The sequence below is a fragment of the Spodoptera frugiperda genome, chromosome 28 (genome assembly GCF_023101765.2).
Source record: "Spodoptera frugiperda isolate SF20-4 chromosome 28, AGI-APGP_CSIRO_Sfru_2.0, whole genome shotgun sequence".
NCBI lineage: Eukaryota > Metazoa > Arthropoda > Insecta > Lepidoptera > Noctuidae > Spodoptera > Spodoptera frugiperda.
The window spans coordinates 12,946,772-12,968,099 of NC_064239.1; the positions used below are offsets into that span (position 1 = coordinate 12,946,772).

Below are 21,328 nucleotides of genomic sequence, written 5' to 3' on the forward strand. Positions count from 1 at the left end.
GGGGAGTAAATGAACAGACTAGTCACCTGACGGTAAGCGATCAGTGTCACTCATGGTTATAGAGGAGACACAGGTGCGTTGCCGGAATTTTAAAAAGGAAGGTACACTTTTTTATTGGAGATTTCAAGCTCGTAAGTATCAGTTCGGAAATACCACCGACGATAGCTCATTTCACAGATTTCTAGTCCTATATAGCTTACTCTCTCTTTTTACGTACACCAAATTATTCAAAAGAATTTGGTGACAGAACGCAAATCTACGTGAGACACACAGTGTTTTATGTTGCGTCTTTACCGACAAACGAGAGCTTAATATTAGTTTCAGTTTCTTTTACATTTAGCTCAGCGTTCCTTTAAATCGTTGCTACCTAACGTTTTCTCTTCGAATTTTTCACAATAGATGCTACATAACCCTAACGACGGCACTGCATCTGTTCCGTGGTGGAAGTCCTCAAGGTCCGGCTGGTACTGGCAAGACGGAGACGGTGAAGGACCTGGGCAGAGCTCTGGCCAGATGGGTGGTCGTCACCAACTGCTCTGACGGACTTGATTATAAGTCCATGGCTAAGTGTTTCGCTGGTAAATGCATTCTTGGAATACTTACCGCCGTACTCAGAGTCAATTAGGTAATGGTTAGGTACTTAATTCAATCCTTAGCAATTATTTTCCGTAAAAATCGTTACTGAGGAATAGTTTAAGTAATCATTAGATGACTCTGAGTACGACAGTTAATATCTTTGTTGATCTCACATTGCTCCTCCTCCTTGAGTCGTGTTTTCCTTACTTGATGGACTACTATTCAAATAATGAATTTATACTTATAATGAAAAATAGAACTTGTGATCATTTTATAAAAAAGACTGGTGGTCCTGGGTGTCTGAGAGGTCTGTCCGTGGATAAATTGCTTAGATTTTGCGATAATGCGGCCAACGGTGGGCATACTCTGTTATTCGCCAAGTCATCACCTACCACCAAACGAGATAGCGGCTAAACGAACATCCATAAAGAATATAAAACAGCTACCGTACTTTCTTAGAAAACACCTCAAATTCACAATCCTTCACCTAGGCATAGCCCAAAGCGGTTGCTGGGGTTGTTTCGACGAGTTCAACCGCATCAACATCGAGGTGCTGTCGGTGGTGGCGCAGCAGATACTGGCAGTACTGCTCGCGCTCTCACTCTTCCAGAAGCGGTTCATATTTGAGGGGAACGACATCAAGCTCGACCCCAACTGTGGCATCTTCATTACTATGAACCCTGGGTTTGTTTTAAGAATTTATAATACGTATCTTAAGGCTCAATAGGCTCAGCCCCTATTACATGGGACTTATAACACAACTGGTGAAAAGTAGGTGTATATTGTATAGTGGCATTACGTGCCGAAATGTGCACCTCTGCCTATCCCTTCATAGATAAAAGGCGTGACGTTGCTTGTGTATCTTGAGACAGGTATCTACTAAAAGTCTATAAGCCATGTAGTTGTAATGTCCATGTTTGAGGACGTTGCCAGTTACCATTTGCCTGTGCGTCTTAACCACGTTTTTCGTCAGTTACGTTCCTTATAATTATGAGTTCCTATCGTAACTTGAAATTAATCGATATGCAAAGTGCATAGTTACGCTTTTATCTCCGAATGGGTAAGGCCGCGTTTCCATTGACGCGGAGCGGGGCGGAGAAGAGCGGTGACGAGCGGTGAAAAGTGGTCAGTGTTTCCACTGACGCGGAGTTGGGCGGAGAGGAGCGGAGAAGAGCGGTGAAAAATGGTCAGCGGAGTGGAGTGAGGCGGAGCGGAGCATACTTTTGGAATCATATTGAGAGATTGCCCATGTCTAAATACAATAGACCCTTTATCGATCAAATATCGCAATCGATATTTTTATTTAGAGTTTATTGTTTTTTTTTATATGATATATTAAACGAAATAAGATTTACAAATATAGTTAATTTTGTCATTAATAAACGATATTTCGATTTCGACATTAAAATACTAAAAGAAAGTATTTTCTCAATTGAAAGTTATGATTTACTTGAATATCAATTATCATTAACGACTATTTGAGTAACGACTGTTTAAGAAAATTTCAAACATCAATATAACTTTGAAAATAAATATATTTTTGTTTGATAAGTAATTTGTTTCGTAGTAATCGATTTTAAGAAAATCGATTAAACAACACTCTCACACACGCCACTTGGACATCCCTTTTTGGTTACTTCGTGAATCTTCGCGCTTATTCGGTAATACTCGGTACCTACTCGGTTAGGTCTCTGTCACACGTTAGCATGCGTCGTGTTAGTGTCACTATCCCTGTGTTAAGCACAGTCCGCTCCGCACCGCGCTGCTCCGCACCGCCCCGCTGTCCTCCGCACCGCATCGTCTCGCTGTATATTTGTATGAATATCCGCTCAGCTCTGCTCCGCCCCGCTCATGCTGTTTCCATTGAAGCGGTGCGGAGATTTCGAGCATAGTGATTGGTCAATTCGTGCACCGCTAAGCTCCTCTCCGCCCCGCTCCGCGTCAATGGAAACGCGTAAAGAGGTGCACATTACGCCACGTGAAACGCAACATACTCAACATTAAAAGGTTACTCGATTAATATGTTGGGTGATTTGCATTTTTTGCGTCATTTACGAGCAATGTCCCGTAGAAGACTAGAATCTTCATAGCCTTAGAATAAGGTAGGTACGTACTTCTACATACACAGAAGTAGAGTACAACAGTACCAATAAATGCCCATTTATGGTGTTTAGTTACGCGGGCCGTACGGAGCTGCCAGACAACTTGAAGTCGATGTTCCGTCCTATCGCCATGTGCGTGCCGGACTCGCTGATCATCGCCGAGAACACTCTCTTCTCTGACGGGTTCACTGCTTACAAAATCAATGCTAAGAAGGTACACCTGTCAATTCTTGCTTAATATGTTAATCAATTTATTTTTTTAACGGAACAACGCTTATCAATAAAAATTTCTGATTAAAAATAATCAACAAAATAAATGTTACGTTTTGTCTAATTGTTATAATTCCATGACTTTTCCCGCCCGGGTGGCGAATGTCAGACTCTTACTGGTTTTTACCAACCCGTTCCTACTCCTGCTCTTCGAATTGGAGTCCCGGCAACCCGTTAAATCTTCCACATCTCCGGTTCGGGCATCAGCTCTATTGGGCCCCATCTGTGGTGGTTTTGATGGCTTTTTGAGGAGCACGTGGAACGCGGGCCAATAATTCAATTTGGAATTAATTCTCTACATCTTTCTACCCGGTTTCTTCTCTCCAGGTGTTCACTCTATACCAGCTAGCTATGCAGCAGCTCTCGAAACAAGAGCACTACGACTTCGGGCTGCGGTCCATGGTGGCACTGCTGCGGTACGCTGGGATCAAGAGGAGGGCTTACCCTAACTTGCCAGAACAGGAGGTCGGTTGACATGGAGCACGTGATTTAGGAACCTTAGTGATCATATTCGTTTAAATATATATCGTATAGAACGTTTGTACTTCAGAGGGATATAAGTTTTGTTTTTAAAGTGACATGGTCACTAACAATTTTAATAGAACTTGAAACGGGATTTTTACCTAATTTCTATGAGTTTCTGATATTTCGGCATTATTGCAAGCGCCATGAACTGGAGATTCCACTTCGTGGGACACATAATCGAAAACTTTGACCTCATCCTCGCTGTTTGTCCTTAACAAAATTAATCTAAGTAGACAAATACCAAGAAATAATAAACTTTATCCAAATAATATAGACCATATTTGTTCAAAGATGGTGATTCTAGCGATGAGAGACATGAACGTGGCCCGCCTCACAGCGAAGGACGTGCCACTCTTCGACGGCATCATGCAGGACATCTTCCCTGACGTGGAGATCCCGACCCTGGACTACGACATGTTGGAGACTGCCATCACGGCCGAGATGAGGCTGGCCGGGCTCCAACCCGTCAAGGCAGCCCTGCATAAAGTTATACAGACTTATGAGACTAAGGTTGGCCTATCTTTGTGATATGGAACACTAGATTTTAACCAGCTTTAAGTGTGAGTGAGCCATGCCCGAATGGGCCGGCTTGACCGTAGCGATACCACGGCCTCACTGAAAACCGACGTGAAACAGCGTTTGTATTGTAAGAGTGAGGTTACAGGAGGCTAAATTACCCCTCTTCCTAATCTTCTCAATCCTCAATTCTCCATTAAACCTTAAATTTCTAACCCCAAAAGACTGGCAAGGCACTTGTAAACGTTTCTGGTGATCCGTCTACTCGTTTACCTGCTTATAAGCTCTTTTGAGTCACATGTAAATAGAAAAGGGGACATATGTCAACTCAAACCCCCGTGCTCAGCAACAACCATTTAACTAATAAGGATGTGTTTAGTATTAAAATTCGCAGTCAAGAATAACGTGGACTCAGTCCAAGGTTAGATAGGCTCCAATTTCCTTCCTTCACTTTTCAGAACTCCCGTCACTCAAGTATCCTCCTAGGCGATACGAACACAGCTAAGTCAGTATCCTGGAGGATGCTGGCTGCGACTCTCACCAGACTGAATAGGGAGAAGCAGCCAGGGTTCGAAGTAGTCCACACCTTCCCCATGAACCCTAAAGCGCTGACACTAGGAGAGTTGTATGGAGAGTACAACCTGGCTACTGGAGAGTGGAAGGATGGTGTCCTGTCTTCTATCATGAGGACCACTTGTCAAGGTAGGTTTGGGTGGGGAGAGAGCTTGAAACTGACGTAGAATAAACTCGAAATAATAATTTGAGTTGCCAATTTCACCTTGTACGTAAGAAACAAGTAAGTATCGTTTTTAACATTTTTTTTTCTATACTTACCAGTACGAGTTTATTTTACGTTGAACGAAAACGAAACGAGAACGCGTTCGGCGCTCTGTACCCTTAGTACGAGTTTGCTTTACGTTTAAAGCAATCGAAACGAGGCGCGTTCGGCGCTCTGATTTGTTGGTTTAGTCGAACCGGCTAATCAGAGCGCCATTATTTGACATTATTTGTGTATATTTACACCTAGATAACTATTATTATTTTTATTTAAATTAATACTTTAACACTAGACGACTCTCCGGACATGAAGTGGATAATATTCGACGGCCCGGTGGACGCGATATGGATCGAGAACCTCAACTCTGTGATGGACGACAACAAGCTGCTCACTCTGGTCAACAGCGAGAGAATATCTATGCCTGCACAGGTGAGGAAACTACTGGAAATGTAGGTACTGGAAGGTCATCTACATAGTTACTTAGGTATGCTCCAAAGACTAAGTGTGGGAGAGCCATTCTTCGACACGCCGGGCCGGCTCGAACAGAGAGATTCCACGGCCTCACAGAAAAATCGACTTGGAACAACGCTTGCGTTGTGTGAGTGAGGTTACCGGAAGCCCAATTACCTACCTTCCCGATCTTCAATACCCCAACAATCTTTAAATTCCTAACTCTCAAAAGATCGGCAACGTACTTGTAACGCTTCTGGTGTTTTGAGTGTCCGTGGGCGGCGACGATTGCTTTAGCGGCTTATACCATAAAAAAGACAGGATTATCAGAGTATAGAAATGTTTCACTGGTAGAAGTACCTAAATAACGTAGTATCTGCAGGGTGACTGGTAGTGGTTGGATACAAAAAGCTGGTCGAGTACAGTACTTTAGCTATCACAAACGGGTTGATGATGGTGATGTTTTCTCAGGCATTATACCCATTTCTTTTATTTAAAAAAAAAAAAACTTTGCCCCACACTAGGATTTTCTTCTGTGTCGTGGGTGCGTTTACAAACATACAAGTTCACATACACATGACATCCAGATCCGAAACAACAATTTGTGGATCACACAAAGAGTTGCTCCGTGCGGGAATCGAACCCGCTACAAATTGCGCGGCAGCCAGTTGCCCAGCCACCGCGCCAACCGTGTAGTCAAAATTTACGTTAAGAATTCACTCGAAACAATTAATTATTTTGTGTCCAGGTGACCTTACTGATCGAGACCCTGGACTTGGCAGTGGCCTCACCAGCGACGGTGTCACGTAACGGCATGGTGTACAACGACTACAAGGACTGGGGCTGGTGGCCCTACGTCAACTCCTGGCTCGACACTATCGAGTCTCCTGAGTACAGGGAGATGGTGAGTGACTAATTTATTTCATCTAGTAGAGCCATGTTTCGGCACAAATGGACTGGATTAACCGAAGTGATACTATGATCCGACAGAAAACTGACATAAAACAATGTTTGCGTTGTGATAAATATGTATCTATGATAATTCGATATTACATATGTTCCTTAATTGGAAGTGAACAGAGGCACTAGTATGAGTTTGTTTTATATTTAACGGGATAGAAACGTTACGTTCATTGGAGCAGGCCAATTAAGGTCGATTCGTTACAAACCACACCAAGATTTATATTGGGAGTTTTGTACGTAGCGAATGACAATGCCATTGGGTAGCCATCAACGCGACGGTAATACGAATCCCAGTGTGATTTGAAACTAGACGCAATTTTTCTGAACAGCGTACATCAGTAAACTGCATAATGTACAATATTATAAATGCCAAAGTCACGTCAAAATGCCTAAAGGGATCGAGATGTTCGGAACAGGGGTAGATTATGGTCTGGAATTAGTCATAGGCTTCTTTTTATCCCACGGGAAAGCGGGCAAAGCCGCTGGCAGAAGCTAGTATCTAATATCAATGAATGAAGTCAAAGTCAAAATCAAAATTATTTATTTCAAATAGACCAGGAAGACACTTTTGAACATCAAAGCAAATATAATAATATTAATAACGTCTGTCTGTCGGTCAGTCCTCTAGTTGCTCTATTTGCTCGTTCCAAAGTGTAGATTCCTATGGAGAAGAACGAGCAAGAAACTCCATAGGTTCTACTCTTTTTCAATCAGATCTATACTAATATTATAAAGCTAAAGAGTTTGTTTGTTTGTTTGTTTGAACGCGCTAATCTCAGGAACTACTGGTCCGATTTTGTGTTAGATAGCGCATTTATCGAGGAAGGTTATAGGCTATAAAACATCACGCTACGATTAATAGGAACCGAGCAGAGCGGGTGAAACCGCGCGTAAGTAGCTAGTTCACAATAAAATTCTTGGTTACATTGTTTCGAATGACATCTGACATTTGTGTCCCAGCTGCGGCGCTTCTTCCTGTCGATCCTGACGCCGGTGCTGGAGCTGAAGCGGCTGTCGCTGCAGGAGGGCGAGTCGGTGCGCGGGCAGGAGCTGACGGGCGTGCGCTGCATGTGCCGCCTGCTGGGCCGCCTGCCCGAGCCCGCGCCCGCGCTGCCCGACGAGCAGTCCGACCTCGAGGGACTCACCAAGATGCGGTTTTTGTTTGCGTGAGTCATCTTTAACTTAAATATTTGGAACGTAATTTTTTCTCGATTTTGACTGCCTCGTTGGCCGAGTGATAGCAAGTGCGACTCGTCAATAGGTCTCCGGTTCGATTCCTGGGGCGGGTAAAGTATTACTGGGCTTTTTTCGGTAGTAGCACGGAGTCTGGAATTGTGCCCAATGTATGGCAATAGGCTCAACCCCTATTACAAAGGACTTATAAGACTTATAACACAAATAGTGAAAAGTGAGTGTACATTGTATAGCGTGCCGTAATGTGCACCTCTGCCTACCCTTTCGGGGATAAAAGGCGTGACGTTTCTGTTGCTGACTTAAATTTTTCATGTCATTTTCATTAGGATTTTCTTTTTCTAGTTTTAAATTTCCCCTTATTTGTTGATGTAATTGGTATCAAACCGTTTTAACATAATACTTAATACTAATAAATAAATCGTCGCCAACACCGCAAGTTGACAAGCCAGCCAACAAATACCAACTATCTAATAAAAAAAATCTCAAACCCTTGCAGCATGATCTGGTCAGTGTGTGCGACCTTGGAAGAGGAGCCCCGTCGTAGGCTGGACAACTGGATCCGGGAACACGAGGGTATCTTCCCACTCAAGGACACCGTCTACGACTACTATGTAGACGAACGACTGGCGCAGTTCAAACCCTGGGAGGAGAAACTGCCTGACAATTGGAAATTTAATCCCAAGTCAGTATAAAAAAAAAATATTAAAAAAGAACGGTAGGTAACTGTTTGACGAAGAACGGGACTAGTTTCAAGCCATGCTAGAGGCTCGAGAGAGTGTGTCGCGGAATGCTGCTCATGAATATGAGCTCCTAGCATGGTTTGAAACTAGTCGAGTTTCTCGTCAAACAGTTACGCGAGTAAGCCGATAACATAATCATTAAATTAGTACGTCTCACGAAAGTTATAATAAAAATAAATAAATTATTATAATGTGTGTTAAAATAAGATAAAATTAAAAACAAAATTACATCGCGACCCTGCCAGGATTCGAACCTGGAATCTTCTGATCCGTAGTCAGACGCGTTATCCATTGCGCCACAGGGCCAGTTGGCAAAGATGGCGAATAAGATTATTGCTTTACAAGAGTCTCAGTGTCTATTTTAAAACGAAATTAGTATTAAAAAAGAAAATGTTATTTGGCATTCTATTCTTGTAAGAAGTGCTTTAACCATTTCACTATGTATCGAGTCGCTATGTACTTATATTATGTTGTGTATAAAATGTAATGTGAAAATACCAATAAGATAAAAACAAAAACCAACCTAGTTTCGAAACTCATAAAGTCCAATTTCCCTCGATTCAGTGCTGGTTTCCACATGATCCTGGTGCCTACGATGGAGTTCATCCGCGTCCAGATAATAGCGCTGGACATGTTGAAGGCAGGGTACGGAGTGCTCATCGGGGGCCCCACTGGCACTGGGAAGACGTTCCTCATACAGGGGACGCTGAACAGCTTGGATCCTGCCATGTAAGTGTACTGTTTTGCATTTCGATGATTTATTTTTCTTATTAAAACAAAAATATACCAGCTCAATGTATACATGTTCCAGTTTACACATTGACAATCGCACTAGGCTCAGCCTGTATTGCGACTGTCAATAATACAGTATACATTTACCTTAGATTTGTTATTTTTGGCCCGTTCTAGGCTTTTTTTCTGTGTCATGGGTGTGTTTACAAACATTCACTTCACATACACATGACACCCAGAATCGAAAAAACAATTTATGGATCACACAAATATTTGCTCCGTGCGGGAATCGAATCCGCTATACGTTATGCGGCAGCTAGTTGCCCACCCACCGCGCCAACTGTGTTGTGGTTTGGCTTGCTACTATATTTTTTTGTTGTAATTTACATCGGTAATTTCTTATACATTGTCTTTAATCCTACCAACCCGTATGAATTTTCTGGCCAATTTCTTTTATGACCAATCCCTCAACCTCCATTCTTCCAATTGAAGATTAAGTATCCCATGTGAATTTGAAGAAATATATCCTTCTATGCACCACACTTCCAAAAAAGGAATAACGACCAAACAAACTTAATTTCACAGTTTTATAATATAGGTTTTATGAGATACTGACAAAAATAATAGATTACTTAAGTAAGTTAAGGTAACTACTGATCCTATTAGTTAACGTCCCCCCCACAGATACAGCACGCAAGTGATCAACATGTCTGCGCAGACGACGGCCGCCAACGTACAGGACATCATAGAGGCCCGGCTGGAGAAGCGGACCAAGGGGAACTATGTACCGGCTGGAGGTAACGGATACATACACACATACATACATACATAACCTCGCGCCTGTCTCCCATGGGGGTAGGCAGAGACAATGCAACGGAGACATCTTGGCATTTAATGCTTTATCATTATCAGCTTCTTGCCTTTCAGTACTGGACTAACTGCGACACTCGGAGACATTTAATGATTACTTAAACTGTTCTTTAATAACAATTTTGTATCGAAAACTATTGCTAAGAACTCGATTAGGTAACCATTAAATGACTCTGAGTACGGCGGATAGGGCCCGTCAATATTACACCATGAGTTTATGACGCGGTCTACGATGGGCCTACTCATGATGAAGACGTCCACTGCTGAATATAGACTTCCCCTAATGATTTCCAAATAAGTAGGTTGAAGGCGACCTGTAACCAGCGGCTCCCTGCAACATTATACACGGTATAACAAAAAGGAGGTATTCATATCAAATGCACGATTTCTAGATAACAACAAACGATACGGGAAGGGTTTTTTAAACTCATGTTTTCATGGAACGAAGTTATGAATTTTTCCAATACATAAAATTCCAGAAACCGAACATCAAAATTAGGTAGGTACTGGTACTAGGCGATCAGATTTAACTTTAGAAACTTTGTGTACAGATTCTATTCCACCTGTATACTTCAGTGCTTCTAGATGTGTATGGGTATTTTGTTACACGCTATATAGGTCATCTGTCCACCTTATGGGTGGACGGACACTGCCTACCCATAAGCACCCTGAATGTGTGTACGTAGGTAAGAAGATGATAGCGTTCATGGACGACATCAACATGCCCGTCCGCGACTACTACGGCTCGCAGCCGCCGCTGGAGCTGGTGCGGCTGTGGCACGACTACGGCTACTGGTTCGACAGGGCCAAGCAGTGGAGGAAGAATGTCAAGGTATGTTACATACTTAAGGTAGAGAACGCGAGTTGTACGAAGGGAGTAGGAGAGAGAGATAGCTGACTGACTCATACCCAGACCGCCGAGAATAATGCTGAAACTGAGTCCTATGTCGTAAGCTGAGACTCAGGACGGGGTTAGGAGTTAGACCGAGACGAAACTTAGACTGATGCCACGACTTAGGTCGAAAATAAGACCAAAGCCGATCCTGAGACTGAGACTAAGGCCGAGATAAAGATGGATAGGGAGATAGAAGTTGGTATTAAGACCGAGAAAGATTTTAAAGTAAAAACAGATCAGGATTGATTGAGTTGCATAGGCTGACTGACCGAGACTTATGCCGAAACTAGACAAAGAATGAGAATGAGTTTAAAAATTGACAACAAAATCAGATGGAACCAGTAAATAAGTTGATATGTCGTGTAGAACATGGTCCTGTGTGGCGCGGCGGGTCCCCCCGGCGGGGCGCGGTCCCCGCTGCCGCCGCGGCTGCTGTCCTGCTTCCACGCCTTCTACCTGTCCTCGCCCACGCAGCAACAGCTCATCAAGATCTTCGGCACCATGCTGGGCCAGCATCTGCTCGACTTCGACGAGGAGACCAAGTCTGTCGGTCAGTTTTAATGCAATATTCTTTCAATAAAGGTTTTAAGGAGTTAATAATTTGTTGTTGAACAACTTGTTGTTCAAGTGTTTGTAATTATGCAACTTAAAACCACAAAATAGATAGGGCCCAGTAGTGCTCAACAAACTCTCTCGCCTCACCGTCTTTTTTTATCGTCACACCATTTTCATCTCCTAAGAGTTAAGCAAAGGTGCACATTTCGGCACGTAACCTCTTCTCGCCTAACCCTCACGGTAAGTCATTGGATTGTGTGTCCCCCACAATAAAGCGACTTTATTAGTAAGCAATCAACTTCACCCATGTCAGCCTGTTCGTTTGTCAACATATATCATAAAAAATTTCAGTGAAAACAATATTTTTGGCTGAGTCATCTCCCCATAATTTTTGTTTGTAACAGGTAAGACGGTGCTGATAGCGACAATCGACATGTTCAACAACGTAGTAGCTAAGCTACTGCCTACTCCCAGCAAGATGCACTACCTCTTCAATCTGAGAGATATCTCCAAGATCTTCCAGGTATAAACAAATAACATTTTCTAACAGATAATGATTTCGGAACAAAATTGTTACTAAGGAATAATTTCTGATAATTAAATGTCTCTGATAAATTAATAATCTTTGAAGTGAGAGCTAACTGTCTTTAATTACGGTGGTACATCATTTAACTGTTTTTTTATGGAACAAGCCGGCCAACGAGTAGACGCATCACCTGATGGTAAGCAATCGCCGCCGTCCATGGAAACTTAAAACACCAGAGACGTTACAAGTGCGTTGCCGGCCTTTTGGGGGTTAGGAATTTAAGGGTTGTTGGGAAATCGGGAATTAGGACGATTGGGAAGGGAGAATTGTGCCTCCGGTAACCTCACTCATACGCTCATACGCAACGCTAATGCGAGCGTTGTTTCACGTCGGTTTTCTGTAAGGCCGTGGTATCACTCCGGTCGAGCCGGCCTATTCGTGCCGAACAATGGCTTTCCCACACTTAAAAAAGTCCACACTTAAGGTTCCAAATCATAAATGAAATTAAAATAAAATATTATTTGTCTCTAGGGCCTGCTCCGCAGTAACAAGGACTACACGAACACCAAGCCGCGGTTCCTGCGGCTGTGGATACACGAGTGCTTCCGGGTCTTCTGTGACCGCCTCACTGAGGAGAAGTAAGGGAAACTGATATTTCTTATTCAGAAAATTAATACTTTAATATAAAGTTTGTTTATTTTAAATGTGCTAATCTTAGGAATTATAGGTTCGATTTAAATAATATTTTTTGTGTTCGATAGTCTTTTTATCAAGCAAGACTACAGATTATTTTTAAGTATATGTTGTCAATCGTGGCACTCAAAAAGATAACTTAATCCATAGAAATTATGGCATGGCTGATTTATTTATTCCACAGAGACCGCGAGTGGTTCCTGAACCACGTGGGCGACATGCTGGGCAAGCACTTCGAGCTGACGTTCCACGCCCTGTGTCCGTCCAAGAGTCCTCCCCTATTCGGCCACTTCTTAAACCCTTACGAGGTGTATGATGATATGAATGACCCTGACGCGTTGCGCAAGTAAGTAAGCTTCTTCAGTTAATTAAGAACGAAATATTTAGTTACTAATCACTATTCGTGTGAATCTATAAGTGGCTCAATGTTACTATCTATTCTACATTGATTAACCTTTAAATAAATAAACAAATAAATATTATTGGGATTTTTGATACGATATTGTGCAGTACATAGTGTAAGATAAGAGATTCAATTATTGGCCGTAACAATTAGCGCAACCCTCGTCATCTCTTTACATATTTTTTTCCTGTTCTGTTGGCCCAAAGTTTTAAACGTATCCTATTTAATCAATACTTATCACTCATAAGACATCTTTTCTATAATCTTTCTTTAATCCTTGCTAGGTACATATTGAACCAACTCGAGGAGTACAACAGCTGTCCAGGCGTGGTGAAGATGGACCTGGTACTCTTCAAGGACGCCATAGAGCATGTCTGTCGTATAGTCCGCGTTATCTCGCAACCTAGGGGGAACATGCTCTGTGTGGGTATAGGTGAGTATAACAAACCAGGGCTTCTGACTTATTTTAATGAGTTTTTTATAGTCACCATATTGAGTGGAGCCAAAAAAACTGAGAAGAGATCTCTACTACGACTAAATGATAAGAGATAAACCGGTCGATGAGGAGGCCCGAAGGTTTAAAAGTTTTAAAACGTCCGCTTCTCATACATGCGAGAGCGGGTAGTTCGAACCGAATTTGGTGGTCGAACCTTCTCCGCATGAGAAGAGGCCGTTGGTCAGCAGTGGTCCATTAATAGGATGTGATGTGTATTATCCACAGGTGGTTCCGGTAGAACTTGTCTTACAAGGCTAGCGACGTATATCTGCGAGTACATATCGTTCACCGTGGTCGTCACCAAGACATACGGTATCAAGGAGTTTAGGGAGGATTTGAAGGTGATTACCTGAATAGTCTTCTTTGTACAGCGTCTACAGCGTCAGTTTGTCACAAGTCCATTGAAATACTTCGATTTTAAATGTATAAACGTTGCCCCTTACTAGTATTTTTTCTTGTGTGGTGGGTGCGTTTACAAACATTCAAGTTCACATACACATTTGTTTGTGTTGTGGATCACACAAAGAGGTGCTCCGTGCGGTAATTGAACCCGCTACCCGTTCTACGCCGGCAGCAGCCGGTTGGCTGCCCAGCCACAGCACGAACAGTGCAGTCGTATTATTTCATTTCAGTGTTTCTTGTCTCCCTCCGGTTTTTATTTACTTTTAAATATATTGAAAGGAAAATTAGCTTGGTATCGAAAATAAATATCGAATACGTACAATTAATAACACTTGACATAGATTATCGCGAATCCAATATCATTACCAATCCTTTATACGAGTAAACTAAGTGCCCAAAAAGATACACCCACTTAAACCAAATAAATTATTCTAAATCTCTTCACCCTTCTCCCATGTTCCTCCAGGTCCTATACACGGGTTGTGGAGTAGACCAGAAGAAGACCACGTTCATATTCTCCGACACTCAGATCGCTGAGGAGACCTTCACTGAGGTCATGAACAATCTACTGAGCAGTGGGGAGGTCACCAACCTGTACAAACCTGATGAGTTTGAGGATGTAAGTAGAAGCTGAGAGTGGTTTAGTTGTTTAAGATAGTGTAATATTGGTTACAGGTAATTCAAGATGAATTATTTAATACTAGTTACTTCCGCGCGGTTTCACCCGCTCTGCTCGGTTCCTATTGATTGTAGCGTGATGATTTATAGCCTTCCTCAATAAATGTGCTATCCAACACAAAAATAATTATTCAAATCGGACCAGTAGTTGCTGAGATTAGCGCGTTCAAACAAACAGACAATCAAACAAACTCTTTAGCTTTATAATATTAGTATAGATTGTGATTGCCAACAAAAATATGTTGAAGGCAAATCCTCCGCTAGCGCCGATAATTTTTGCCCCCTGGCGTTTAATGTTATAATGTTTAATGTTATTAAACGCCATATTATTAATGAATATTTAGTTTATAGAAGATTTAGGAAAAAAAAACGATGTTTTTATGGTATAAACCGGTAAACGAGCGTACGGATCACTTGATGGTAAGCAATCGCCGTCGCCCATGGATACCCGAAACACCAGAGGCGTTACAAGTGCGTTGCCGGCCTTTATGCGCGACACCTTGTTTTCTTCATCATCATTGTCACCAACCATTAAAGACTCCCTTATAAGAGGAGGTTTCGGATATCGACGTTAGGTCATCAACAGTTGTGCAGAGCGTTTTTCTTGGTACTCCTGATCGCTAGTCGCAGTTTAAACAAATCAGAGTCGATATTTTTCTAATAACTGAAATTACTCCGACTGTTTAAATTTCTATCAAAATCCCAGATCGATCCAGAAGTCTTGTATTAAAATAGACTAATGCTATTATTTCAGCAACTGACCACTCGTATATTTTTCTTCAGATAAAGACTGCTTTAGAGAAGCCAATGAAGGCGGCCGGTTTGATGCAGACCAATGAGGTCATATACTTGTTCCTCGTGGACCGGGTGCGCAGTCACATGCACATCGTGCTGTGCTTCAGTCCTATTGGGGAGGAGTTCAGGTATTGTCGTATAAATATAAAATAGTGTTATATGTTATTGTTTGAGGATTTGATAACAATTTGTGTAGTATAGCCCGATTTAAAGTAAGGCCTTAAATCCATTCAGGCGAAGAATTTTATTACTTATTTGGTGTATTGGAAATTGTTATTGGAAGAATTCCTTTGATAGGCAGATGCGTGTAAGGCAGGTTGGACAGAAACGTTTTTTTTTTTTTTTACTTGAAGCAAAACTATAAATCCTCACTACTACAATCAATCTCTATTTTTTGTATTTAAACGAATAGAGATGAAGAACAACGTGCGCATGGATGTCGCGACAACTACAAGTGTTATTGTGAGTTACAAGTGCGTTGCCGGTCTTTTGAGGGTTAGGTTTTAAGGATTGGGGATTGAAGGCTACCGTTGAAGAAGCGGGTCTCTTTCTTGTTAATATTGTGTATTCTTGTACCAGGAACCGTATCCGCCAGTACCCGGCCCTGATCAACGCGACCACGACGAACTGGTTCCTGGAGTGGCCCCGCGAGGCCCTGCTGGAGGTGGCCTACAAGTTCCTGCAGGGAGTCGAACTGCTCGCCTCCATCACTGGACCTAGGGTGAGGGGGCGATTTGTTCATAAATATCAGCAAATCAAAACATATTCAATATTTAACCTTTTCAGCGCTACAAATGTCTATAGACTACAAACAAAATTGGCTTATAAATTACGTTTTGTGGTAGTATTGTTTTGTATTAGCGAATTGGTCCACTTTCGATTCCCGGGCCAAGCAAAGTATTGTCAACGTTTCTCGGTTTTCGAATCCGAACTGAACCAACGACTGTCTCATTTTTAGAGTGATCGCAACTAAGTCTGACGAGCAAGTTGTCTGGGGTTCGATTACCTTCCGTTTTTGTTGCTCAATAATTCTTGTGACATTAAATTTACCGACAGGTTCGTAGATTGGAGTCTTTGATAGAAAGTCGTGAGGACATACTCCGGGCGTCGGTGGCGTCCATAATGTCCCTCATTCACTCCTCGGTGGGCAAGTACTCCGTCAGGATGTGGCAGGAGATGAGGAGGACCAACTACGTCACTCCCACTAACTACCTCGAACTTGTGTCGGGGTATAAAGAGTAAGTTGGCTTAGATTTATTAGGGAGGGCTTTGACATTTAATTTGCTGCAGTTGGCTGGTAGAAAATGCAATCCGGTATTAAGCCCGCTATTGTATGAGTGTAATAAAGTGGTAAATAAATAAAAAAACAGTGATTTTGTTGGACTATTTTTAATTAACAAAGATGGACAGTGGCGTTCTCTATTAAACCTAATTTTGGTAATATAAACTGCGTTCTTCAACCTACTTTTCAACGGCGGAGGTTACGGTATACTGTTCTTTTGTAGAAAAGGTTCATAGTCCAGCTTTTGATTCTGACGGGTTGCCTGGTCTCTATTAAATATGTGGACTCACCCGATACCCGCAAGAAGAGCCTAGCCATTACGATACACACGTATAGTCTAATGGAATATTATATATGTCTTCCAGGATGCTAGGCGCGAAGAGAATAGAGATAGCTCTGCAAGCCAACAAGCTGCGGAATGGGCTCGGCAAGGTGGAGGAGACCACCAAACTCGTCGGACAGATGTCCGAGGAACTCGCTGAGGCCAAGGTAAACGGCAAACGAGCAGTCGGATGGTAAACAATCGGCGCCCCCCATGTAAACACCACACCAGAGGAGTTACAAAAGCGATACTGCTTTTTTGGGCTCTGTAAACCTGGGATAACCCAGGCTTCGACCTTCGATAACTAAGACCCAATCTGCCTGGATTGTATCCAAAGTTTGCATACGACGCCAGTAAACGAGCAGACGGATCACCTGATGGTAAGCAATCGCCGCCACCCATAGACACCAGAGGCGTTACAAGTGCGATGCCTTTTGGGGGTTAGGAATTAAAGTGTTGTTTGGGAATCGGGGATTGGGAAAGGGGGGTAATTAATATAGTAAACCTATAAGCTAGACATCATATAGCACCACTGTTTCTCACTCAGGTCCAAGTAGGTCTATACACGGAGCAATGTATCGAGTACATGGGCGTCATCAACGTGCAACAACGCAACGCGGACGAGCAACAGCGCAGCGTCGCCGCCAGGAGCAAGAAGACCCAGGAGGAGGAGGTCCAGTGCAAGAAGTTGGCTGATGCTGCCATGAGGGACCTCGCCAGTGCCATGCCGGCCCTCGAGGAGGCCATCAAGGTACGTGTTGGCTTAGAAAGCTTTACAGTAGGTGGTGTTAATATTTATATATTACAAATGCGTTTGTGGGTCTGTGTGTATTACACACAGACTCAATTGTTACTGAATCACGTCAGATCAACAAATAATCAATATGGGTAGATACCAGATCCACATCAGTATAAAATATTTTTTTATCCCACGGGAGCGCGGGCGGAGCCGCTGGCAGAAGTAAGTTAAGGTAAAAGAATATATATTGATCTAGTTTATTGTTCTATCTGCGAATTGATTACAATATAGGAAGTTTATGACAAACGTACGAACAAAACGTGATTTATCCATTATTTTTATAATATCAGTTAAACTTGTCCACAGGCCTTAGACGCGCTTAACAAGAAGGATATCACTGAAGTGAAGTCTTATGCGAAACCTCCATACAAGGTGGAAATGGTGTTGGAGGCTGTGCTCATATTGCTGCAGGTAACTTTTTAATTAATCGTTAAATAACAATACTTCTGCTATTTGTGAATTTTACTAATTTTGCATTGATTGTTGTCTACCAAGTTACAATCTGTAGAAAAAGGATGAGAATTACTGTCAAGTATTTTTTGCCATACACTAGGATTTTTTCCTGTATTGTGAATGCGATTACAAACATACAAGTTTACAGACACTTGACGCCTAGACCCGGAACAACCATTTGTAGAAATAAAGAGATGTGCCGTGCGGGAATCGAACCGTGTCTATAATCAATAATGGAATGGTAATGAGGGTCTTAGAGTCGCCAGATGTGCTAATATGTACAGTATTTTATACACCCATCAACGGTGCTTAACTATTAGTAGTGATTTTGTATAACTCCTGTTAGCTATCGTATAGGAATATTTGTTTCATTATAATCCATCAGAAAGAGCCAACATGGGCCGAAGCGAAGCGTCAGCTCGGAGACCAGTACTTCCTGGACCGCCTGCGCGAGTTCGACAAGGACAATATATCGGACAAGACGCTGAAGAAAGTTGGCACGTACACTGTCAAACCGGACTTTGATCCTGAGATCGTAGGGACGGTGTCCGCTGCCGCCAAGTCCCTGTGTCTCTGGGTGCGGGCTATTGAGAAATATGGAAAGATCTACAAGTAAGTTTATGGAAATAATTTTTGGCAAAATTCTGTTAAGTAATAGGCCCCGACTTTCATTGTTTGTTAATAAATGCTGGAAATTTTATTTGCACTCAGATTATATAAAGAAATCATTCCAATTAACTTGGTAGTACGGCTTGCTTAAGTAACTGTTCGACGTGGTGACTCGACTAATTTCGAGCAACACCAAGGGTCCATAATCATTACCAGCAATACGATAACCAATGCGAGAAATATCAGTCAACTTCTTAATAGTAGTAGTTATCACTATCACCGTCTTAAATGACATAATCAACACATACTTATCTAAAATTCAGGATTGTAAAGCCAAAGAAGGAGCGTCTAGAAGAAGCGCTGGAGTCTTTGCGCATGAAGCAGCAGATCCTGGCGGAGGCCCGCGCCAAGCTGCGGGAGCTCAGCGAGATGATCGCCAGGCTGCAGCGGGAGTATGATGAGAAGGTGGCGCAGAAGGAGGAGCTCGAGAGGCGGTCCAGAATGCTGCAACTCAAGCTGGAACGAGCTGAAGCACTTATTACTGGACTCTCTGGTATATTAAAACAGATCTTAGTCTTGTTAGTTTTTGGACTGTGGAAGAACCGTGAAAGACCGTGCGAAGAATTGCCATTTCTTTTATAATTACTATTCCAGTTCTGACAGTTTGAGTATTTGTGCGACCCACCCAAATGTTCTTTTGGTAGGTATTGTTCGTCGGATCAGTCAGCTACATCCATTAATTGAGCTGATAGTAAACCGACACATGCGTACTGCCATCAGAACCGGTCTGTTCAAACCGTTGTGGCTCTTTCCTAAAAAGGCTACTACAGACCCAAGTTGAACGGTTCTCCTACATCACTTTTTCAAATGTTGTCTGAACTTTAAAAGAGGTAATGTCTTCTATGTTTGTTTCGGCATTTCTCCTCAGAGTGGTCCGTTAGGAAATGCCGACCTCATCTAGATTTTTTTTTATATGTAAAAGTGCTCTTTATTTGCCTATTTACAATAATAAAGTTATTGTTTCATTAGGCTATTATACATTAACATTTCAAATACTATGCTTATCCTTCGAACCCAAGGCGAGAAGGAGCGCTGGGAGATGACAGTGGAGCGGTTAGACAAGGAGTTCGACAACCTGCCGGGAGACTGCCTCATCGCCACCGGCTTCGTGGCGTACCTCGGACCGTTCGTCTCCGAGTACAGGGAGTCTCTCATGGAAGACTGGTTCTTGGAGGTAAGATCTCTATCCCTTTCTTCAGCAAATCAACTTACCGTTTCAAAAGTGCCTAATTTAGGATTAATTGAAATAAATGATTGAAATGATGAATTGACTTTTTACCCTAGGCAAAGTGAAAATTTCTTGCAATTTTACATTTTTACCGACTTCATTAAGCGACCTCAAAAACAGAGGTTCTAAGTATGACCTGTTTTCGGCATAGTATTCCTAGACTTAGGAGAAGGTTTAATGAACATTAGTTACCTGCCTAAAAAAAAAAAATGATGGCGGTAAAGAAAATTGAAAGAGGTTAAGGACGCGTTCTCAAATCTGACGTAAATAAGCTATTTTTCGGTGCATATTACGACCAAAAGAAACTTAACTGAACATAACTAACATTTACAATAGATAGATCACTTCTTTATCTCCAAAAATATAGATTTGTAATGTGAAAAAAGTTATATTTTATTATTGCAAACACGATTTTTCTTTACCTCTTCACACAAAAAAGGGTTGAGTTTAGGGACATTTTACTGCTACTACACGCATAATTCTGAATCTCAAAAAAATATCCTGGGGAAGCAGACATAATCAAAAATTATACTATAGGAAAAAATTACGAAAATATTACAAATTGTCTGGGAAATAAATAAAAGTTCCCGTTTAATTTTTCCTCCTATTTTGCTGTCAGACATCAACTTTAAAGCGTAGCAATAAGGGTTATTTTATTTGTTTACTATTTAGATTTATTAGATAGAAAATGTCAAATGAAATTTCAGTCTGCGCTCGAGCGCTGTCGTGGGTGGACGCCGCGTCGCCTGTTACAAAAAATGGCCTTGAAAAAGATCGCTGTACGAGTACAAAATATTTGATATTATACTTCACAAACCAATCTTGATATTTTTACCGACTTCACAAAAAGGAGGAGGTACTATGTTCGGCTGTTTGTATGTTTTTTTTTTACACATTCTGTACGAGCAACACTTTACTGAATATAGAATGTTTCGTTATATTATTTTGAACATGAGGTTAAAACAAAATCCAAGATGGCGCCGACAAGATTTGCCAACTTTCCACCATGGGTGTCATTTTCATGGTTTTTGGGGTCGCTTATAGCGAATATGGAGTCAAAATCAAAATCCAAGATGGCGCCGACAAGATTTGCCAACTTTTCAACATGGGTGTCATTTTCATGGTTTTTGGGGTCGCTTATAGCGAATATGGAGTCAAAATCAAAATCCAAGATGGCGCCGACTAGATTTGCCAACTTTCCATCATGGGTGTCATTTTCATGGTTTTTGGGGTCGCTTATAGCGAATATGGAGTCAAAATCAAAATCCAAGATGGCGCCGACTAGATTTGCCAACTTTCCATCATGGGTGTCATTTTCGTGGTTTTTGGGGTCGCTTATAGCGAATATGGAGTCAAAATCAAAATCCAAGATGGCGCCGACTAGATTTGCCAACTTTCCATCATGGGTGTCATTTT

At 42.0% G+C, this 21,328-nt stretch overlaps 1 protein-coding gene and 1 non-coding gene across 2 annotated transcripts in view; one reads left to right on the forward strand and one right to left on the reverse strand.

Annotated features, from left to right (window-relative positions):
* LOC118264984 (dynein axonemal heavy chain 2) overlaps positions 1 to 21,328 on the forward strand; it is a 57,408-nt gene that overhangs the window by 19,555 nt on the left and 16,525 nt on the right. Inside the window, exons 31-59 of the mRNA XM_050705750.1 lie at positions 400 to 578; positions 1,068 to 1,260; positions 2,751 to 2,892; positions 3,276 to 3,413; positions 3,765 to 3,983; positions 4,448 to 4,691; positions 5,060 to 5,196; positions 5,966 to 6,121; positions 7,141 to 7,346; positions 7,871 to 8,056; positions 8,679 to 8,843; positions 9,531 to 9,643; positions 10,403 to 10,548; positions 10,978 to 11,161; positions 11,571 to 11,689; positions 12,224 to 12,330; positions 12,570 to 12,731; positions 13,073 to 13,221; positions 13,510 to 13,625; positions 14,153 to 14,305; positions 15,148 to 15,287; positions 15,739 to 15,880; positions 16,216 to 16,397; positions 16,807 to 16,930; positions 17,311 to 17,514; positions 17,869 to 17,973; positions 18,401 to 18,627; positions 18,948 to 19,177; positions 19,704 to 19,858. Coding sequence (XP_050561707.1) covers positions 400 to 578; positions 1,068 to 1,260; positions 2,751 to 2,892; positions 3,276 to 3,413; positions 3,765 to 3,983; positions 4,448 to 4,691; positions 5,060 to 5,196; positions 5,966 to 6,121; positions 7,141 to 7,346; positions 7,871 to 8,056; positions 8,679 to 8,843; positions 9,531 to 9,643; positions 10,403 to 10,548; positions 10,978 to 11,161; positions 11,571 to 11,689; positions 12,224 to 12,330; positions 12,570 to 12,731; positions 13,073 to 13,221; positions 13,510 to 13,625; positions 14,153 to 14,305; positions 15,148 to 15,287; positions 15,739 to 15,880; positions 16,216 to 16,397; positions 16,807 to 16,930; positions 17,311 to 17,514; positions 17,869 to 17,973; positions 18,401 to 18,627; positions 18,948 to 19,177; positions 19,704 to 19,858 — 4,723 coding nt within the window. The remainder of the gene's footprint in view (positions 1 to 399; positions 579 to 1,067; positions 1,261 to 2,750; positions 2,893 to 3,275; positions 3,414 to 3,764; positions 3,984 to 4,447; positions 4,692 to 5,059; positions 5,197 to 5,965; positions 6,122 to 7,140; positions 7,347 to 7,870; positions 8,057 to 8,678; positions 8,844 to 9,530; positions 9,644 to 10,402; positions 10,549 to 10,977; positions 11,162 to 11,570; positions 11,690 to 12,223; positions 12,331 to 12,569; positions 12,732 to 13,072; positions 13,222 to 13,509; positions 13,626 to 14,152; positions 14,306 to 15,147; positions 15,288 to 15,738; positions 15,881 to 16,215; positions 16,398 to 16,806; positions 16,931 to 17,310; positions 17,515 to 17,868; positions 17,974 to 18,400; positions 18,628 to 18,947; positions 19,178 to 19,703; positions 19,859 to 21,328) is intronic.
* Trnar-acg (transfer RNA arginine (anticodon ACG)) lies at positions 8,348 to 8,420 on the reverse strand. Its single transcript has one exon. It is a non-coding gene; the product is annotated as a tRNA-Arg (tRNA).